At 35.1% G+C, this 22618-nt stretch overlaps 1 protein-coding gene across 2 annotated transcripts in view; it reads left to right on the top strand.

Moving 5' to 3' along the window:
• Positions 1-22618, top strand: part of SPAG16 (sperm associated antigen 16) — a 63061-nt gene that overhangs the window by 14508 nt on the left and 25935 nt on the right. The window contains exons 4-5 of one of the 2 annotated variants that reach the window (XM_069540818.1): positions 8054-8172; positions 14033-14170. In XM_069540818.1, the coding sequence (XP_069396919.1) occupies positions 8054-8172; positions 14033-14170 (257 nt within the window). Of the gene's footprint in view, positions 1-8053; positions 8173-14032; positions 15196-22618 lie in introns of those variants that run through there. The other variant, XM_060015554.2, reaches the window with a different exon arrangement.

The raw sequence follows: 22618 nt of genomic DNA, 5'->3' as shown, positions 1-22618 counted from the left end.
TTTGCATCTATGTTCATCAGTGAAATTGGCCTGTAGTTTTCTTTCTTTGTGACATCTTTGGTTTTGGTATCTGGTTTTGATGGTGGCCTTTTAGAATGTGTTGGGGAGTGTTCCTCTCTCTGCTGTATTTTGGAAGAGTTTGAAAAGGATAGGTGTTAGCTCTTCTCTAAATGTTTGGTAGAATTTAGTTGTGAAGCCATATGGTCCTGGGCTTTGGTTTGTTGGCAGATTTTTAATCACAGTCTCAATTTCAGTGCTTGTGATAGGTGTGTTTATATTTTCTATTTCATCCTGGTTCAGTTTCGGGAGGTTGTGCTCTTCTAAGAATGTGTCCATTTCTTCCAGGTTGTCCATTTTATTGGCATAGAGTTGCTTGTAGTAATCTCTCATGATTCTTTTTACTTCTGCAGTGTTAGCTGTTATTTCTCCTTTTTCGTTTCTATTTCAGTTGATTTGAGTCTTCTCCCTTTTTTTCTTGATGAGTCTGGCTAGTGGTTTATCAATTTTGTTTATCTTCTCAAAGAACCAGCTTTTAGTTTTATTGATCTTGGCTACTGTTTCCGTCATTTCATTTTCATTTATTTCTGATCTGATCTTATGATTTCTTTCCTTCTGCTAACTTTGGGGGTTTTTTGTTCTTCTTTCTCTAATTGCTTTAGGTATAAGGTTAGCTTGTTCATTTGATATGTTTCTTGTTTCTTGAGGTAGGATTTTATTGCTATAAACTTCCCTCTTAGAACTGCTTTTGCTGCATCCCATAGGTTTTGTGTCGTCATGTTTTCATTGTCATTTGTTTCCAGGTATTTTTTGACTTCCTTTTTGATTTCTTCAGTGATCTCTTGGTTATTAAGTAGTGTATTGTTTAGCCTCCATGTGTTTGTATTTTTTACAGATTTTTTCTTGTAATTGATATCTAGTCTCATAACGTTGTTGTCAGAAAAGATACTTGATATGATTTCAATTTTCTTAAATTTACCAAGGCTTGATTTGTGACCCAAGATATGATCTATCCTGGAGAATGTTCCATGAGCACTTGAGAAGAAACTGTATTCTGTTGTTTTTGCATGGAATGTCTTATAAATATCAATTAAGTCCCTCTTGTTTAATGTGTCATTTAAAGCTTGTGTTTCCTTTTTTATTTTCAGTTTGGATGATCTGTTCCCTGATGAAAGTGGGGTGTTAAAGTTCCCTACTATGACTGTGTTAATGTCCATTTCCCCTTTTATGGCTGTTAGCATTTGCCTTATGTATTGAGGTGCTCCTATGTTGGGTGCATAGATATTTACAATTGTTATATCTTCTTCTTGGTTTGATGCCTTGATCATTATGTAGTGTCCTTCTTTGTCTCTTGTAATAGTCTTTATTTTAAAGTCTATTTTGTCTGATATGAGAATTGCTACTCTACTCCAGCTTTCTTTTGCTTTCCATTTGCATGGAATATCTTTTCCCATCCCCTCACTTTCAGTCTGTATGTGTCCCTGGGTCTGAAGTGGGTCTTTTGTAGACAGCATATATACGGGTCTTGTTTTTATATCCATTCAGCCAGTCTATGTCTTTTGGTTGGAGCATTTAATCCATTTACATTTAAGGTTGTTATCAATATGTACGTTCCTATTACCATTTTCTTAATTGTTTTGGGTTTGTTATTGTAGGTCTTTTCTTCTCTTGTGTTTCCTGCATAGAGAAGTTTCTTTAGCATTTGTTGTAAAGCTGGTTTGGTGATGCTGAATTCTATTACCTTTTGCTTGTCTGTAAAGGTTTTAATTTCTCTGTCAAATCTGAATAAGATCCTTTCTGGGTAGAGTAATCTTGGTTGTAGTTTTTCCCTTTCATCACTTAAAATATGTCCTGCCACACCCTTCTGCCTTGCAGAGTTTCTGCTGAAAGATCAGCTGTTAACCTTATGGGGATTCCCTTGTATGATATATGTTGTTTTTCCCTTGCTGCTTTTAATATTCTTTGTATTTATGTTTTGATAGTTTGATTAATATGTGTCTTGGCATGTTTTTCCTTGTTTTTATCCTATATGGGACTCTCTGCACTTCCTGGAGTTGATTGACTATTTCCTTTCCCATATTAGGGAAGCTTTCAACTATAATTTCTTCAACTATTTTCTCAGTCCCTTTCTTTTTCACTTCTTCTGGGACCCCTGTAATTTGAATCTTGGTGTGTTTAATGTTGTCCCAGATTTCTCTGAGACTGTCCTCAATTCCCTTCATTCTTTATTCTGCTCTGCAGTAGTTATTTCCACTATTTTATCTTCCAGGTCCCTTATCCGTTCTTCTGCCTCAGGTTTTCTGCTATCGATTCCTTCCTGAGAATTTTTAATTTCATTCACTGTGTTGTTCATCATTGTTTGTTTGTTCTTTAGTTCTTCCAGGTCCTTATGAAATGTTTTTTGTATTTTCTTCATTCTATTTCCAACATTTTGGATCACCTTTACTATCATTACTCTGTATTCTTTTTCAGGTAGACTGCCTATGTCCTCTTCATTTGTTTGGTCTGGTGTGTTTTTACCTTGCTCCTTCATCTGCTGTGTGTTTCTCTGTCTTCTCATTTTGCTTAACTTACTGTGTTAGGGGTCTCCTTTCCACAGGCAGCAGGTTCGTAGTCCCCATTGTTTTTGGTGTCTGCCCCCCATGGCTAAGGTTGGTTCAGTGGGTTGTGTAGGCTTCCTGGTGGAGGGGACTAGTGCCTGTGTTCTGGTGGATGAGGCTGGATCTTGTCTTTCTGGTGGGCAGAACTATGCCTGTTGGTGTGTTTTGGGATGTTTGTGACATTATGATTTTCAGCAGCCTCTCTGCTAATGGGTGGGGTTGTGTTCCTGTCTTGCTATTTGTTTGGCATAGGGTGTCCAGCACTGTAGCTTGCTGGTCGTTGAGTGGAGCTGGGTCTTAACATTGAGATGGAGATCTCTGGGAGAGCTTCTGCTGTTTGATATTACATGGGGCCAGGAGGTCTCCGGTGGATCAATGTCCTGAACTCGGCTTTCCCACCTCAGAGGCACAGGCCTGATACCTGGCTGGAACACCGAGACCCTGTCAGCTACATGGCTTAGAAGAAACGGGAGAATAAAGGAAAGAAAGAAAGAAAAAAATAAAATAGAGTTTTAAAAATAATAAATATTGAGAATAAAGGAAATTTTAAAAGTAATTAAAAAAAGAAAAAGAATAGGAAAGAAAGAAAGAAGAGAGCAACCAAACCAAAACAAAATCTACCAATGATAACAAGTGCTAAAAACTATACTAAAAAAAAAAAAAAAAGATAGAACCCTAGGGCAAATGGTAAAAACAAAGCTATAGACAAAATCAAACAAAGAAACATACACAGTCACAAAAAGAGAAAAAGGAAAAAAACCCCAAAACATTGTTGCTCCCAAAGGCCACCGCCTCAATTTTGGGATGATTCCTTGTCTATTCAGGTATTCCACAGATGCAGGGTATATCACGTTGATTGTGGAGATTTAATCCGCTGCTCCTGAGGCTTCTGGGAGAAATTTCCCTTTCTCTTCTTTGTTCGCACAGCTCCTGGGGTTCAGCTTTGGATTTGGCCTTGCCTCCGTGTGTAGGTAACCTGAGGGCGTTTGTTCCCGCTCAGACAGGACAGGGTTAAAGGAGCCGCTGATTCGGGGGTTCTGGCTCACTCAGGCTGGGGGTGGGGGAGGCAGGGGTATGGATGCGGGGCGAGCCTGCGGCGGCAGAGGCCAGTGTGACGTTGCACCAGCCCGAGGTGCTGTGTGTGCTCCCAGGGAAGTTGTCCCTGGATCATGGGACCCTGGCAGTGGCGGGCTGCACACGCTCCTTGGAGGGGAGGTGTGGATAGTGACCTGTGCTCGCACACAGGCTTCTTGGTGGTGGCAGCAGCAGCCTTAGTGTCTCATGCCCGTCTCTGGGGTCCGTGCTGATAGCCGCGGCTCACGCCCGTCTCTGGATCTCATTTAGGCGGTGCTCTGAATCCCCTCTCCTCACGTACCCCGAAACAATGGTCTCTTGCCTCTTAGGCAGTTCCAGAGTTTTTCCCGGACTCCCTCCTGGCTAGCTGTGGCGCAGTAGCCCCTTCAGGCTGTGTTCACGCAGCCAACCCCAGTCCTCTCCCTGGGATCCGATCTCTGAAGCCTGAGCCTCAGCTCCCAGCCCCCGCCCGCCCTGGCGGGTGAGGAGACAAGCCTCTTGGGCTGGTGATTGCTGGTAGGCACCGATCCTCTGTGCGGGAATCTCCCGGCTTTGCCCTCCGCACCCCTGTTGCTGCGCTCTCCTCAGTGGCCCCAAAGCTCCCCCAGCCCCGCCACCTCCCGTCCCCACCAGTTTAGGGGCTTCCTAGTGTGTGGAAACGTCTCCTCCTTCACAGCTCCCTCCCACTGGTGCGGGTCCCATCCCTATTCTTTTGTCTCTGTTTATTCTTTTTTCTTTTGCCCTACCCAGGTCCGTGGGGAGTTTCTTGCCTTTTGGGAGGTCTGAGGTCTTCTGCCAGCATTCAGTAGGTGCTCTGTAGGAGTTGTTGCACATGTATATGTATTTCTGATGTATTTGTGGGGAGGAAGGTGATCTCCACGTCTTACTCTTCTGCCATCTTGAAGGTCTCCTTTTCTTTAGACTTTGGTTTCATTAAAGTTCATTTTAAATCTTACATATCATATATGCTAATGAAATAAATACATAAAATAATTTTCATTACTTTTATATGTTCAATGATTAAATCACAATAAAAAGAGCTGTTTGTCATTATTGAGTTCCTAGTCCCTTGATGTACACATTTAATTTCAGTTAAAGAACCAGGCTACTTGTACCCCGAGCCTTGCCTATAGATTCTTCAAACTAGTATCTTTGACTTAATTTGAATTAAAGAGTTGATTCTCAGGAGTCAAAAAAACAGTTTTCAAAGAAACTCACTGAGTGGAATAGTTCAAACTATATCAAGACAGTTTTGATATATGGTCCAGTAATTTTTTGGTATTCAACATTTAATTAATTCTTAAGTCCTCTCTGATTTTGTTCTCAACATATCTCATATCCTTCTCTTCGCTTTCATCCCTTACTTAGTTCGTCTCAGATTCACCTTCTGTCTTCTCTCATCAGAGCTACTGTCATGCTGCTGATACTGCGCCTCCTTCTACTTGCATGTAAAGGAGGTTTTAAACACAAATTTGAATTTATCACTCCTCTACTTAAATCAGCAATGTCTCCATCCTTCCGTCTGCCTTGACCTTCTTGATGTGCTTTCTGTCTGGCTTTCCAACTTTCTCTTTGGTCCTTTCTCCATAAGACCTTGAGCTTGAATGGACTGAACTCTCATTCCTTGTCTTTGCCTCTGATGTTTTTCTTGCATTGAATTTCCTTCCATCCTTCTTCACCCATTGAACTTCCTCTTCTTCTATAAATTCCAACTTAAGAGTCTTTCTTAACAAAGCCTTCTTTTACCTACCCAAGGCAAGTGAAATACTTTCCACCTTTATCACTTTACCAAGAAGATCTCTATTTTTTTCACACGAGACACTATTTAGAAACCTCTCTAATTAGAAAATTTCACCTTTATAACTTTCATAGAAAAAACTAAGCAACATGCTAGAGCCACTTTTGTCTCCAACAGATTTCTGGGTCACATGTGGATGGATTTTTTAATAATTCAGCATTTTGTAAAGTGAGGCATATTTGCTAGTTTTTAGAGCCTTGGCTCTTTTGGTCCTTATTCTGAGGTGCTTTATTAACACGATCATTAAATTAGTTTTAAAGCTGTAATGAGAGTTGTATATATTGTATAATTGAGATAAAAATGCAACTTAAAATTACATAAATGTACCTATTGGCTGTATGTATGATGTTCTGTGTAGACTTATAAATAGGCTTTTATAATCAAAACTAATCACAAATAGTAGAGCTTCTATACTGTTATTTGTTTATATGTTTTGTTTTTTACTCAACTGGTCTTTCAATTCCTTGAGACAGGGACGGTGTCTTATTCATATTTAATTCCTTGCACTTTTCACACAGTGCCTGGCATATGGGTGATATTCAGCATATATATATTAAGTTAATATTATTTATAAAGATAAAAGAGACATTTATGATCACATTACAGCTTGGAACGTGTGTGTGTGTGTGGTGTATAATGCTGAAGGACTATAGATTAGATACATAAATATATTGTCAGGATTATAAATCTCAATGTATAAGTAAGAACTATGGCAGTTTAAAGTGGTTGGATTTCTGTTTTGGATGTTTCAAGGTGTGTATGTAAGATGTGTTCAGGAAGAGAAAACATTTATTTGAGAAGGCAGGAATCTTATGTGTTGCAACCATACACACAAGCATCTTGTAAGCAAGCAGTCCATAGGCATCTTTAGAAACTAGAGTAGGTACAGTCTGTCTTCCCTTTTCTCCTACGTTCCTGATTCCTTCAACTATCATCCTTCTCATCTTAAAATATCATGTTCAAATTTACTGACCCAAAATCAAAGGTAGCATTTATTAAGTATAATGAATGCTTGCTTTGAGCTATATTATGTCCTTACTTAACAGTTATAAATATAAAATCTTCTACCACAATTCAACAACTTGATGGATGACAGGCGTGCTGTACTCTTGCTACTTTGGCATCTCCCATGATGTTTGATATAGGGTCCTACACATAATCATCATTGTTATATGATATCTTTTTTAATGATCTTAGGAAAGAGAAGTTATTCTGCATGAGCTTTAAAAAAACTTTTAAAACCCCATCATTTGCCAGGAATTTTCTGTAGCCCCCTAAATTTGCTTAAACTCATCACTATTTTGATTGTCATAATAGCCACTAGTAATTAACATCAGTATTAAAGTATTTATAGAACTTTTAAAGGACTTTTTGTAGCAAGAAAGATTTTCTTTCTTCAGTGCATTTCTGTGTAACCATTGTGTGCATTCTTTGTAACCTGGTCTATAACCATTACCAAGTTGGGAAGGGGAAGTAGGAAGGAAAGTCCATTGCTGGGTTTCTATAGGTGAAAATAGATCTGACTATCCAAATATTCTGCTGTGAGATTACTGAGTTCTTACCAATGAGAAGAAAATGAATGTACTCTGGAGACAATGATGCTGTTGATATTAAGAATCTACCCATTACTTGGTTTATTTTATACAGTGATATGTGATATGGTAGTTGTTATGACTGTCCTACTTTCATATCTCACTTGCTGAAATATCTCCATTTCTCTAGTTTAAGGATCTCTAAACTTGTTCTCACAAGGGTCACATAGAAAATATTTTGTGTTTTGAAGGGCATAAGGTCTCTGTTGCAACTGCTCAACTGTAGTGCAAAAACAGCCATAGACAATATGTAAATAAGTGGGCATGGTGGGGTTCTCATAAACTCTATCAACTCTAGTTGATAGACTTATTTATTTCCATTATGAAATAATAGTACAAGAGCCCTCTATTGCACATAATTTCTTCCATAGTGTTTCTAGAAATCAAGGCACCCAAACCACATTTCTTTTTATAATGATAATAATTAAAATAATTAAATGATCTATACATATATGTATATTTAATTTGTTATATACTATTGTTAGGGCAAGGTGACCTCCTTGTTGTTTTTCAAACAATCCAATCACAGTCTTGCCTGCCTTTGTACTTGCTAATGCTGTATCTGGAACGTGACTCTACCTCTTCTCTAGATTTATGTTCAGATGCCGCTTTCTCAATGAAATCTTCCTTCATCACCCTATGTACATAGCAGCCCAGCTCTACACACATATCTGCTCCCTACCTGGCTTTCCCTCGCTTCAACCCTCTGTCTGTACCCCCAGGCACTTAGTACCATCTACCATACTATATATTTTTAATTTAGTTATTCATTTTCTGTCCCCATATTCTTGACTATTAGTTATGAGGACTGAGTCTTGTCTGTTTTCATCACTGCTTTATCCCTAGTGATTAAAATAGTTCCTGGACATAATAGTCAACAAAATTCTTTAAAAAGTGAATGAATGAATGAATGAATGAATGTAAGGCCTATGTGTACAATTAATCAAAGCTTTGATATTTTCAAAATAAGTAATTACACATTTAAATTTTAGGAGCAGAAAACAGTCCTTTCTTCAAAGCATGCAGTACCTGAAGCAATAGAAGGCTTTCTCTGCAATTTCCTGATCAAAATGGGAATGACTAGAACTCTTGATTGCTTTCAGTCTGAATGGTAAACAATTAAGTAAATAGTTCTCTAGAAATACTAACATTATTTAACATGTGTACTTTTAATCATCTTAAAAGACTTTGAGTGACTCGGCTTATGTAAAATGAATGAACTGGATAGAAACTTTTTTCATCACCACCACTGAAACCACAACACACATACACACACAATCAGGATATCAATTTCAAAGAAATTTTTAATATCTTTTCTAGATATATAAATTTAGGTGATTTTCAAGAATCAATAAAATGGAATGTCTCCTGTAGTTATATAATATGAAGCTATTTGACAAAATATTTTTTAAATGTCTTTTGAATAATTATAAGGGTATAATTTCCTGTATTAAGACATCCTACTAACAGTACTACTTTGCTTGTTTTACTTAGAGTGTAATGGCCTGCTTTTCTCTACTCACACAACTAATTTTTTTTCTACAAATATCCCTTCATTTAGAAGTAAGTGGAATTACATTGTCAAATGATACCTTTTTCTTGTTATAATTGAAAATTTAATAACTTATTGGTTATGAAAATCAGCAGGCATACTGTCTTTATTCCTTTGCCGTAGTGGTAATGTCACCAGACACATTTTCAGAGTCCTAACACTTGTTAACAAAATATTATTAAATAATTGGATAATAAAATGTTTGATTTTTAAAAGCCATTGATATTATAGAAAGAAGGAATAGTATGGTATATAAAGTTGTTTATAGTGTTTTGGAGTTCAATCCTAATTTTAAATATAGGTGCAATTTGTAATTTCTACTAATCCAACTTCGATTTAATTTTTATATTCTGCTTTTTTTCGTTCTCATCTACAGAGACCATGCACATAAAAGAAATCAGTTTCATTATTTTAAATTGCATGTCTAATGTTAATAAATTTAACTAGGAGAACCATTTTTGATTAATACAGTTTAGGAAAAAGAACAAGTTTGATGGTACAAAAATAATACTCTTCCTATTAAATCTGGAAGTTGTGTGAATGATTTTTATAAAAATGTCCCTAAGAAATAATTACAAATGTATTAGAAAATACATTTTTATAAAAGTAGGTAGATGGTTAATTTGCAGTACTAATGAAAGATTAATGTGGTTCAGTTTCCTTTTTTTCTTCTAAAGATATGTGTTAGGACATGTAGTGCTTACATGTTTGGCCAGTCCAAAGTATGAAATGATCCCCTTGGAGAAATCTGGAACCAAGTATGCTCTTAATTAGGTGCTTGTTGCCATATTATCCTTTTAGATTTAGCAATTTGAATTGAGATGAAATTTCAGAAAAGTACAATAGTATTAAGATTTATAGAACCCCTAAGTAAGCATTACATTTAGCATAATATTGTAATCATAATGTAAAATTTGTATAAATAACTCTTCATTATATGGGCTTAGTAATACTGTGGTTCAAATTATTTTATTCTTATCCCTAGCCACCAGTTTGTAATGAGATTACAAATTATTTGTAATGAGATTATACTGTATTGGATATTTTTATTTCAAATGAAACATTTTTTACTTTGATCAGAAACTTTTACTTATTATGCATAGTAAGACTGTAGGAATATTTTATATATATATATATATATATATATATATAATTATTATTTTTTGCGGTACGTGGGTCTCTCGCTGCTGTGGCCTCTCCCGTTGAGAAGCACAGGCTCCGGACGCGCAGGCTCAGTGGCCATGGCTCACAGGGCACAGCCGCTCCGCAGCATGTGGGATCTTCCCGGACCGGGGCACAAACCTGTGTCCCCTGCATCGGCAGGCGGACTCCCAACCACTGCTCCACCAGGGAAGCCCATATATATTATTTTTATAATTTCTTATTATAGAGAAAAACACTTGTAATATATCATTGCTGTAAATTCATTTAATTTTACAAAAGGGGTGAAGCAAGGTTTCTCTATTGTTGGTTTGTAAAAAAAAAAAAAAAAAAAAACCCACAAAAATCAAACAAAAACTCCCCAAACCAAAAAACCTGGGCAGTGAAATTTGGCTTATGTTCCTTCATTCCTCAAACAGTAATTGCAGTAAATCCATTGAATCTGGGGTCAGCAAACTAAGGCTCTGGGGCCAAATCTAACATGCCTCCTGTTTTGGTAAATAAAATTTTATTGGAACACAGCCATGACCTATCTTTTAGGTATTGTCTATTTGTCTCTGGTTGCTTTCACACTATTACATTTAATGGCAAAGTTAATTAGTCACAGCGGAGACCATATGGCCCAGAAACTTCTTTTTTTTCTCCAAATTCTAAATATTTATTTTCTGACTGTTAACACACACAGAAAAGATTATACATATTCATAATATTCTATGAACCACACAAAGTCTGCACTATGGGTTTAGTCAATGATATTTTTATGACCCTTTAGAAGTGCTCTGTGGACAATTATAATTTCCCTGGGGGCAAAATTAAAGAAAGGGTTAAAATGGAGAAATTATGGTAGTGCATTTTATGTACCCTTACGGAGCATATGTCAACCATCTCCTTTCCTCCACTGGATTGTTTTACTGGCTGTTAACAAGGTCAGGACTCAAGCAAAATGTACATTCTTGCTCTTTGCCTCTTCCTCTTATTATCTCTAACTCACTCCAACTCTTCTTCCCTTTACAGCCAAGTGTTTTGAAAACAGGCTATTTTCTTTCTTTCTTTACTCTTTTACATCTTTGGTTCTCTCCAGTTTGGCTTCTGTTCCTACCATTCTACTGAAGGTTGGATGGTAGTAAAAATGCCATCAAATGTAATAGTGCAATTATTTATAGTATTTAATTGCTATTTTAATTTTTTCTTAATTTTAGAAGAAATTATAAATTAGTATAATATTCCTTTAATTTTCACAAAAGGGTAAATATTGCTGCTTTTAGCCAATAAAATTTGGCATAATACATAATTACTCAAACGTGGGTAGTGCAGTTAAAACTTTTACCACATATTAATTTATTTACATAGCATTTATTTTAGTGGCCTTCATATCACTTTTTTTTCTTCTTGAAATAATTTCTTTAGTGATTTTTTTTCTGCATTAAATAAAGCAAGTTGCTGAAAACCAATTTTATGGTCAGAAAAACTTTATGGTCCAATACTTCAGTCAATCCTTATGTCTTCTCTTTTGAGATAAGTATAAATCACATTCCAAATATGTATAGAAAAGTGATTTTATGCTTAAATGATTATCTATTTGTTGTTTTGTAAGTTGTGGCAAATATCATTTAATATTGATTCAATTATCTTAAACTTTTGGATATTTTACAGGGGTTTTCTTGCTATTTTTTGGTATCAGATAAGATATATATATAGCACAAAACATATGACTAGTAATGTGTAATATATTAATAAAGTTAAGATTGAAAATATGAAAATGCTGAAAATTAAACATTTTTAAACTAATATTTAGCTCATCTATAGCAAGCTTTGTAGGGATTTCTTTGTTAATAACTATATTACTTGAAATGTTTTTCTATGCTCTGGTTGTTTTTTATTTAACTTTATTAATTGCTACATATAATGATTAAAATTGTACTTATTTACAGATTTATAAATGATTTTCTGATGTTCCTTCTTATTTCACTGAGAAAATGGAAGTTCCACAACTCTTGCTTCCTCTCTACCAACCTGCCACCTCTGTTGTCAGCATTCTCCCTCTCTCCTGTCACAGCGGCTGAGCCATATATGCTGTCAGCTGAGGCCAGCTCTCCTCTACTGGATCCCAGCTCCTCTCACCTACTCAAGCACATGACTCCTGCAATTGTCCCCTCTCTTTCCTGCACTGTAAACTTTTTCCTTCTCTGCTGAATCACTCACATAAGCATAGAGATGTACAATAATATGTCATATATTAAAAAATAGAAGAAAACAAAACACCCTGGACTCCACTTTCTCTTCTAGGTTCATCTTGATTTCCTGGGCTCTGCTTTATAGCTTATCTCCTTGAAAGAGTTTGTTGCTACTTCCTCATTTCCTACTCTCTCATTCCTACTCTAGTTCCACTTTCACCTCCATGACTCTACTGAAACTTTTTTCAGTGACTTCACATTTCCAAATTCAGTGATTGATCCTCAGTACTCCTATTCAGTCTCCTTGCGTCATTTGTCACTGTTACCCATTTCTTATTTCTTGCAACACTTTCTTCACTTGGTCCCTGACCCAAGCACTCTTCTATTCTTTCACTACTTCACTGCCCCCTCTCTTTCTTAGTCTCTATTTGGTAGTATTTCCTTCTCTTCCCAATCTTGAAATAGTCCTAGGTCTTCCTTACTTCTCTCTTTACATTCACTTCCTAACTGGCCTCATCCAATCTTGTGACTTGAAAGTGTATCTATTTACTGATCATTCCCAGATTTAAACTGCATGTCCTAACTTTTCCCCTGAACTCTGGACATGTACTTATAATGTTCATTTTCACTTAATTGCCCAGCAGACATATTGCATTTAACATGGATAGAAACAGTTCCTTGATTTCTCTAAGCACCCAGTTCCTACTGCATTTGTCCCCACTAAATGTCTGTCTGTTGCTCAGCCAAAATCCTTGGAGTCATCCTTGACTTTTCTTTTGTAACCAACACCTGACATCTGATCTGTAGGAGAATCCTGTTGGCTCCATCTTTACAGCATGTCCAGAAGATACCCATTCCTCACAATCCTTACTGTTACCAACTTTGTCTAAGCCACCAATCTTTCTCTCCTGAACTATTGCAGCAGCCTCCTAACTAGACTCTCTGGTTCTACTCTTGCTTCTCTAGAGTCAGTTTCTTCAAACAGATTCCAGACTAATCCTTTTAAAACATAAATCTGATCAGTGTCACTTGTCTCTTAAAGCATTCTGATGGCTCTGATTCAGAGTAAAATTCCTCTTTCTGGCTCCCTGCTGTCTTCCTGACTTATCTTTCACCATTCTCTTTCCTACTCACTTAGTTGGCTCCGTTTCCAAATACTACAGATGTACTGGCTTTTTGCTTTGTATTGTATTTGTCAAACGCCTCCTTGTCTCAGGGCCTTTACATTTACTTTTCTATCAGCCAAGAATGCTCCTCTCCCACATAGCCACATGGCTTAGTCTCTCATTCCCTTCAGTTTCCTGCTGAAATATCACTTTGTCAGTTATACTTTCTCTGGCCACCTTATAAAAAATCTCACAAACACCCCCCATCATTCTCTACTTCAGTCTCTCTGTTTCTCTTATCTTGCTTTATTTTACTTCATAGAATATATCACCATCCACATTAGAACGGAAACTCCATTAGTCCATTAGGACTTGGACATTTTTGTTAATTTCACCAGTGTCTGGACTAGTGCCTGGAGCATAGGAGATGTTCAGTTATATTTTATGCACCATGATGATATTAGTACTTAACAATTCATTAATATTTTATTTTAAAAATATCTTATGAATACTGACATTTTAAATTTAAAAAATTATATTGCAACTTATCACTATAAACATTCCCTAAGACTTAACTTTTTGGGCTTCCCTGGTGATGCAGTAGTTAAGAGTCCGCCTGCCAATGCAGGAGACATGGGTTCGAGCCCTGGTCCAGGAAGATCCCACATGCCGTGGAGCAGCTAAGCCCAAGCACCGCAACTGCTGAAGCCCACGTGCCTAAAGCCTGTGTTCCGCAACAAGAGCAGCAAGAGAAGCCACCACAATGAGAAGCCTGCGCACCGCAACGAAGAGTAGCCCCCACTTGTCACAACTAGAGAAAGCCCATGTGCAGCAACGAAGACCTGATGCAGCCAAAAATAAATAAATAAATAAATAAATAAATTTTTAAAAAGTGATTTAACTTTTTGAAATGTACATAAATTAAGCCAATGTAGTAGAAAGAAACAATATAAAGTCTTTTGTTTGATTTTATCCTAGGTATGAGTTAATACAGAAGGGAGTAACTGAACTTAGAGGTGGCGGGCATGTTCCAGATGTCTACACTCAGAATATGCTTTTAGAAAATGAGAACAAAATTTTGAAGAAAGAATTGAAGCACTATAAACAAGCAGCTGAGTATGTTATTTTTTAATGACTTTTAAAAAAAATTTTGGACTAAATAAAAGTAAGGCATTGAATTAGCTAATAGGTGGATGGTGGTTAATGCAACAGAGCTTTAACTCTGGAGAAATGAATTATATGTCAATTCTAGTTGGAAAGAATATGAAAGGCTTCACCAGCAAATTAATTGAACAGATGAGCAGAACACTCACAACTGTAATTCACCAACAAGAGTGGAATGCAGGGGGTTGTGCAGGAGGTTGTTAATTTGTTATGTAACATTCGCTTCCTTATGTATTTTGATAGTCTTATCATTGCTTGTGGAAATCTTCCCCTATGAGGGTAAGCTAATTTCTGAGATAATAATAAAATTATAGAAAGCTAGAGGAAGGAAGGAGCTAGTGTATTCTTAGTAGAGCAATTTCAGTATTTGAAAGTTGCCCAAAGAGAGCTGTTATTTTGTAATTTCATAGCATGAATTTATGCACAGAAGAGAAACGTAACAGAAACCAAATATCTCTGCATGTTTCTTTCTTTCTAAATTAATGAAAGACATGCAAGTTTTGGCAAACAAACTTAGATAAATGTGCAGTGTTATTCTGGCAAAGACAAATATGTGAATGTGTTGACTTGGGGTAAACATACTCATCTAAGACAATGTTAGGTGAAAAATTAATGCTTAGATATGGAGTAGACAGTTTATCCTTTGTTCATTAATTTTTATTAAACATTTGAAGAGGGGCTTTCTCTGTTAAAGAATCATATTAAAACAAAAATTAGATAAACAGAACTACCATAAAGGAACATAATATTTCTAAGATCTTTGTAAAATACTTTAATGTAAAGAAACGAGACTGTATTGCCAGGTGAAGGAAACATTTAAAATAAGCTTCTGCTTTTGAAAGGTGGTGGTAAATAAATGATAATTTGTACGATTGTTTTATTCAGTTATTATGTGCACTTACAGAAATGTATTTTGCAAGTTATACAACTTTCATATTATCTATGGATGTACTATTTGGGATTTTACATTTTAGTTGGAAGTGTATGATGATCCACAGAATGATAGTACTAGAACCAGCATCCTCTCTATCCTCAGTTCCATTTCTCAGAAGTGGTTTGCACTCTTGGCCCTGACACTCACACCTAATGGATGCACTGGGAATTTGACACAGCAAATTTTTCAGAGTGCTGCCTGGCATACTGTTTCAGTTCCTGATCTCCTTTGAATTATTGCCTAAGTTTGCTAATTTCTTTTGAATAGGTAGAGCCTCTTTCTGCAATGAGTTTTGCCCCAGTGCTATGAAATGATCATTTTTATTACTGGTTGTTTATTGAATATTATATTTAATAACTATAATCAAAACCATATAAACTGTTGCCCATGCAAATTATTAACTTAATGTTAAAAGAAACCATGATTCAAACAGATATCACTCAAATGAAATCTGTCTCTTGTTCATGTTTACTAAAATATCAGATTACTAAATGTTTCTAAAATTTACTGTATTTACTAAAATATAGTTTTAGTTTCAGTGGGCTTATGGTATCTCTCAAATCTATCTTACTTGATATAATTAAACTTATACAAATTAGAAAAGGAAAATATTTATTTAGCTTAGTCTACCTGACATGGAAAATTTGAAGGAAAGCTGCTTGACCCTTAGTAAATGCCTAATATTTATATCATTGAATGAATATTAAGCAAATTGTGCTTCACAGCCCCTTTTGATGAAGGATGTCCCTGTGGCCTAATTTTGGTGGATACATTCCCAGAAAATGGAGACTGAAATTTTGTAAAGAATTCCCAAAACTACCTCTGTCATGCTACAAGTTTGCCCCAAATTGTAAGTTTCATCACACAGGTTTTTCAATTTGACTTGTGAGGATATTTTCCCAGTAGGAATTAGTGATAAACATGGGATTCCCTTTAAGGAATTTACATTAAAGTTTTCTTTTTTAGAATTAAGGCTGTTTCTTAAAGCAAGATAAATGTAGATGTCAAATACTTTTCTAATAATAATTAATATTTAATACATAAAAAGTCAGGTTACAGATGTGTTATACATTATCTTGATTAAACTGGTAGCATTTAGTGATGAATCTAGAAAAATCAGTGAAATCATATAGCTGTAAGCTTATTATTTATCTAGGGAAGATTTGCCATGGAAAGAGTACTGAACTTAAAGTTCAAATACCTAGCTTCCAATATTCTGCTACTTATTAACTCAGTTTCCTTATTGTTATACTGGGAATAATTATGCATAATATTATTAACTCCTAGGGAGTGATGTGATAACTAAATAAGACAATCTATATTAAAGGGCTGTGTAAATCACAAAGTGCTGTGAAAATGTCAGCTATTATTATCAATATCTCTAAAGGCTGTCATCCCTAGATTTAAAAAATATTATCATATCATTATTTTTGAAATTCAGCAATGATGAAGCATGAAGGAAGAGATGAAAAGGGAAAATATTTCACTGTAAAATATCTGAATTGCTATAATTAAAAAAGAAATTGTCTTTTTCTCTGCTGTAAGCAATGCCAATTTTAGAACAGGGGCTTTCCCTATATTTGCTGCAAATGTAGATTATCTTCTAAAATATAAAATTTGGTGTATGGTGTATCTGTATGTTTCGTGATGGGTGTTAACCAGACTTGTGATTATTTTGCAATATATACAAACATACATCCAATCAGTATGTTGTACACCTGAAACTGATATAATGTTACATGTCAATTAAATCTTGATAAAAAAAGGTTTGGGAAAAAACTGCTTGGAAAATTTCTTTATGGATGTTTTTAAGGGAAAAACAGCATTATTAAAAAGATTTATAGTTACATTAAATATATTATTGGATTGGCCAAAAAGTTCGTTCAGAACATCTTATGGCAAAACCTGAGTGAAGTTTTTGACCAACCCAATACATACTAGATACTGGAGAGGAATGATATAAGTAGGAGTTTGACATTCTTTCTTGGAAGATTAGAATATAACTGTACTTTTATATTGAAATGTAGACCAATTGTTATTTTAACCAAAAATATTTAACTTCTTAACTTTTTAATTCTAAACAAATACCAAGCATATAGAAAGTAAACAAAATAAAATAATGAACTTCTTGGGCCTGTCAGCAGTTTCAACACTTATCAACTTTCTGCCATTCTTATTTCTATCTCCACCCACACCCTACCCCACATCCTGTTTATTATATTATTTTTTACAGTTCTTTTTTTGTGTTATAATTTACATAAATTGAAATGTACAAGTCTTAGCTACATAATTTTGACAAACAGATGAAGTCTTGTAACCTCCATACTCATGTTACTATAGAACATTTCTGTCTATCCAGGAATTTCTTTTGTGTCCCTTCTCAGTCATTCCCTCCCCTGGCAATCACTGTTCTGATTTTATTTTCCGCCTTAGATTAGCTTTGCCAGTTTGAGAACTTCATAACTGGAATCACAGAATATTCATTTCTTTGTCTTTGACATCTTCTACTCAGCTAAAGTCTGTAAAATTTATATGTGATTTTTGCATTTATCAATAATTTGTTCCCTTTTATTGCTAAGTAGTACTCTATTGTGTAGTGTATACCACAATTTGTTTACCCTTTTTCTATTGAGTTGTTTCCAACTGTGGTTATTATGAATGATACTGCTATGAACATTTGTGTACAAGTCTTTTTGTGAGGATGTGCTTTCTTTCTTTTGGATAAAAACTTAGGAATGGAATTTATGAAGGGTAGATGTATAAGAAACTGCTAGTCCATTTCCTGACATTCAAGTTGAGTCATTTTACATTCTCAAGAGCAATATATGAGAGTTCCAATTGCTCCATATTGTCACCAACATTGAGTTTTGTTAGTCTTTTAAATTTCAGCCATTTTAATGGTTGTATGGTAGCAGCTTCTTGTAGTTTTGATATACATTTTCCTGATAACTAATGATATTGTGAACATTTTGTGTGTGTGTGTGTGTGTGTGTGCTTATTGGCCATTCATTGATCCTGCTTTCTGTGTAAATCTTTTGCCTGTTTTTGGTTGAATTAGTTGTCTTATTTTTGAGTTGTAAGAGTTCTTTATATATTCTGGTTACAAATCCTTTGTCAGAATATTGTGAATATTTTCTTCCAGTTTATGGCTTGATTCTTCAATTTCTTAATGGTGTCTTTGGGTGAGCAGAAGTTTTAAATTTTGAGGAAGTCTAATTTATCTTTTTTATAATATTGCTTTTGATATTTTGGCTAAGATACCATTGCCTACTCCCAGGTCACAGAAATATTGTTTTCTTCTAAAACCTTTACAGATTTAGAATTTGTATTTCAGCCTGTGATCTAGCTTTAATTTTTGTATACTGTGTGAGGTATGAGCTAGAGGTTAATTTTCTTTCCGGTAGGAGTAGTCAATTGTTCCAGCACCATTCTTAATAAGATTTTTCATCCTTCATTGAATTTCTTTGGCATTTTTGTTGAAAATCAATTGACCCTGTAATTGTGGGTCTATTTCTATACTCTATACTGTTCCATTAACCTATTTGTTATCCTTATACTAATACCACACTCTTGATTACTGTAAGTTTAATTAAGTCCTTAAAGTCAGATAGAGTTAGTCTTCCAGCTTTGTTTTTCTTTTTTAAGGACAGTTTGACTATCCTAGGTCCTTTGCATTTTCATACAAATTTAAGAATCACTTTGTCAATTTCTATAGAAAGACAGGGGTGGGATTAGAATTAAGATTGAGTTGAATCTATAACAATTTGGGAAGAATGTGTGTGTGTGTACACATATATTTATACATACATACTTTTTTGGGGGGAAGGATTTATATATTTATAAGTTTTAGTCTTCTATTTGTATGGTTACTCTTTCCAGTTACTAGGTTATCTTTAAAGATAACCTAATAAGGTTATTAGATGAAGGAGCTCGAAATTTGTGCCCTTTACATCTAATTATCTAATGTATACATTTTTGTTACATTGTGAACTCCATATAATAGGGACTTGTCTTGTGCTCAGTATATCCCCAGGGCCTGTAGCTGTGCCTGGCAAATAGGAGGGACTTATGTGAATGTGTGCTATTAACACTTTGGCTCTTTAAAAAGCTTTTGACAAAGTTCAACACCCATTTATGATAAAAACTCTCCAGAAATTGGGCTTAGATGGAACCTATTTCAGCATAATAAAGGCCATATATGACAAACCTACAGCTAACATCATACTCAATGGTGAAAAGCTGAAAGCATTTCCTCTAAGATCAGGAAAAAGACAAGGATGCCCACTCTCACCAGTATTATTCAACATAGTTTTGGAAGTCCTAGCCATGGCTGTTGGAGAAGAAAAAGAAATAAAAGGAATCCAAACTGGAAAAAAAGAAGTAAACTGTTACTGTTTGCAGATGACATGATACTATACATAGAAAATCCTAAAGATGCTACCAGAAAACTACTAATGCTCATCAAAGAATTTGGTAAAGTTGCAGGTTACAAAATTAATACACAGAAATATGTTTTTTAAAATACTTTTTATTTTATATTGGAGTATAGTTGATTAACAATGTTGACAGTTTCAGGCTTACAGCAAAGTAATTCAGTTATACATATACATGTATCTATTCTTTTCCAAATTCTTTTCCCATTTAGGTTGTTACATAATATTGAGCAGGGTTCCCTATGTTATGCAGTAGGTCCTTGTTGGTTATCCATTTTAAATATAGCAGTGTGTACTTTTTTTTTAATACACAGAAATATGTTGCATTTATATACACTAACAATGAAAGATCAGAAAGAGAGATTAAGGAAACAATCCCATTTACCATCACATCAAAAGAATAAAATCCTGAGGAATAAACTTACCTAAGGAAGCAAAAGACCTCTACTCAGAAAACTGTACAATACTGGTGAAAGAAATCAAAGATACCACAAACAATTGGAGAAATATAACATGTTCTTGGATTGGAAGAATCAATATTGTGAAAATGACTGTACTACCCAAAGCAATCTAAAGATTCAGTGCAATCCCTATCAAATTACCAAGGGTAATTTTCACAGAATTAGAACAAAATTTTTTACACTTTGACCAAAAGACCCCAGAGAGTGAAAGCAATCTTGAGAAAGAAAAATGGAGCTAGGGGAAATCAGGCTCTCGGACTTCAGACTATACTACAAACCTACAGTAATCAAAACAGTATAGTGCTGGCACAGAAACAGAATTATAGATCAATGGAACAGAATAGAAAGTTCAGAGATAAACCCATGCACGTATGGCCACCTAATCTATGACTAAGGAGGCAAGAATATACAATGGAGAAAAGACAGTCTGTTCCATAAGTGCTGCTGGGAAAATTGGACAACTACCTGTAAAAGAATGAAATTAGAACACTCCCTAACACCATAAACAAAAATAAACTCAAAATGGATTAAACACCTAAATGTAAGGCTGGATACTATAAAACTCTTAGAGGAAAGTATGGGCAGAACACTCTATGACATAAATCACAGCAAGATCTTTTTTGACCCACCTCCTAGAGTAATGAAAATAAAAACAAAAATAAACAAATGGGACCTAATGAAACTTTAGCTTTTTCCAGCAAAGGAAACCGTAAACAAATTGAAAAGACAACCTCAGAATGGGTGAAAATATTTGCAAACAAAGCAACTGACCAGGGATTAATCTCCAAAATATACAAGCAGCTCATGAAGCTCAATATAAAAAAAAACAACCCAATGAAAAAATGGGCAGAAGACCTAAATAGACACTTCTCCAAAGAACACATACAGATGGCCAACGAACACATGAAAAAATGCTCAACATTACTAATTATTAGAGAAATGCAAATCAAAACTACAATGAGGTATCACCCCACACCAGTCAGAATAGCCATCATCAAAAAATCTAGAAACAATAAATGCTGGAGAGGGTGTGGAGAAAAGGGAATACTCCTACACTGTTGGTGAGAATGTAAATTGGTACAGCCACTATGAGAAGAGCATGGAGGTTCCTTAAAAAACTAAAAATAGAGCTACCATATGACCCAGCAATCCCACTGCTAGGCATATATCAGGAGAAAACTGTAATTTGAAAGGATGCAATGCACCCCGATGTTCATTGTGGCACTATTTACAGTAGCCGGGACATGGAAGCAACCTAAATGTCCATTGACAGAGGAATGGGTAAAGAAGATGTAGTACATATATACAATGGAATATTACTCAGCTGTAAAAAGGAGTGAAATAGTCTCATTTGCAGAAACATGGATGGACCTAGCAACTGTCATACAGAGTGAAGTAAGTCAGAAAGAGAAAAACAAATATCTTATAATATTGCTTATATGTGGAATCTTGAAAAATGGTAGAGATGAACTTATTGCAAAGCAGAAATAGAGTCACAGATGTATAGAACAAATTTATGTTTACCAAGGGAGGAAGAGGGGGTTGGAATGAATTGGGAGATTGGGATCGACATATATACACTACTATGTATAAAACAGATAACTAATGAGAACCTACTGTATAGCACAGGGAACTCAATGCTCTGTGATGACCTAAATTGGAAGGAAATGGAAAAAAGAGTGGATATATGTATACATATGACTGATTCACTTTGCTGTACTGCAAGAAACTAACAATATTATAAAGCAACTATACTCCAATAAAAATTAAGAAAAAAACCATTTTGGCTCTTTAATTAAGCTTTTAATAATTTTTAGAGTAGTTAATTGAAGATTTTTGCCTCTTTTATAGTATTCCTTAGGAGTAGGCATCGTTTTCCTTTTATGATGGGAATTTAAATAATTTTCTCTGAAGCTACATCTTGCCCCATTTAGAGTACTGTCTTCCTTTGCTGAGCTTTTATAGTAAGGAAATGTAATGCAGACCAGAAAAGTTTTATTGAGAGTCCTGAAGATTAGGCAGGAAATAATACTGACTGGGATTTCTAAATAGAAGATTAAAGTGTACCATCTTAAAAATAATGAAATACTTGGTTTTATCTTCTGCCGGAAAATATAGGCATAATGAAAATCAAACGGCTGTTAATACCGAGAAAAAATTAGGTGCTTTACTAATAGGCCCTAATTTCACTTACAAAATTCCCTTCTATGAAAGGTCAAAGAGTACCCAGCATTTCCAAAGACCCATTTAATTTAATGACTTTCAGAAACACACACTGTGGATAAAGATAATAATGAGGCCCATAAAATTTCATGCTTTAGTGTTTAGGTAATTGCTTGTTAAATTAAGAAGGTATTTTTTTCCAGACATGGGTATACCCCTTTCTTTTTTGGTTAAGAATATAATGAAAGTTTGCATCTAATCTAGCTGAGTAGTATTTTGGCTATCTGACAATTATTCCAATAATAATTGTAGTGGGTTAAACAAATTTATTTATAACCAATTGAAGAGAATGAAATAATTGGTAATTATACAGTACTGTTATCAGAAATTACTTTGATTCAAGTTTGCA

This window comes from Delphinus delphis, chromosome 7 (genome assembly GCF_949987515.2).
Source record: "Delphinus delphis chromosome 7, mDelDel1.2, whole genome shotgun sequence".
Lineage (NCBI taxonomy): Eukaryota > Metazoa > Chordata > Mammalia > Artiodactyla > Delphinidae > Delphinus > Delphinus delphis.
This window is presented reverse-complemented; position numbering and strand designations above follow the sequence as displayed.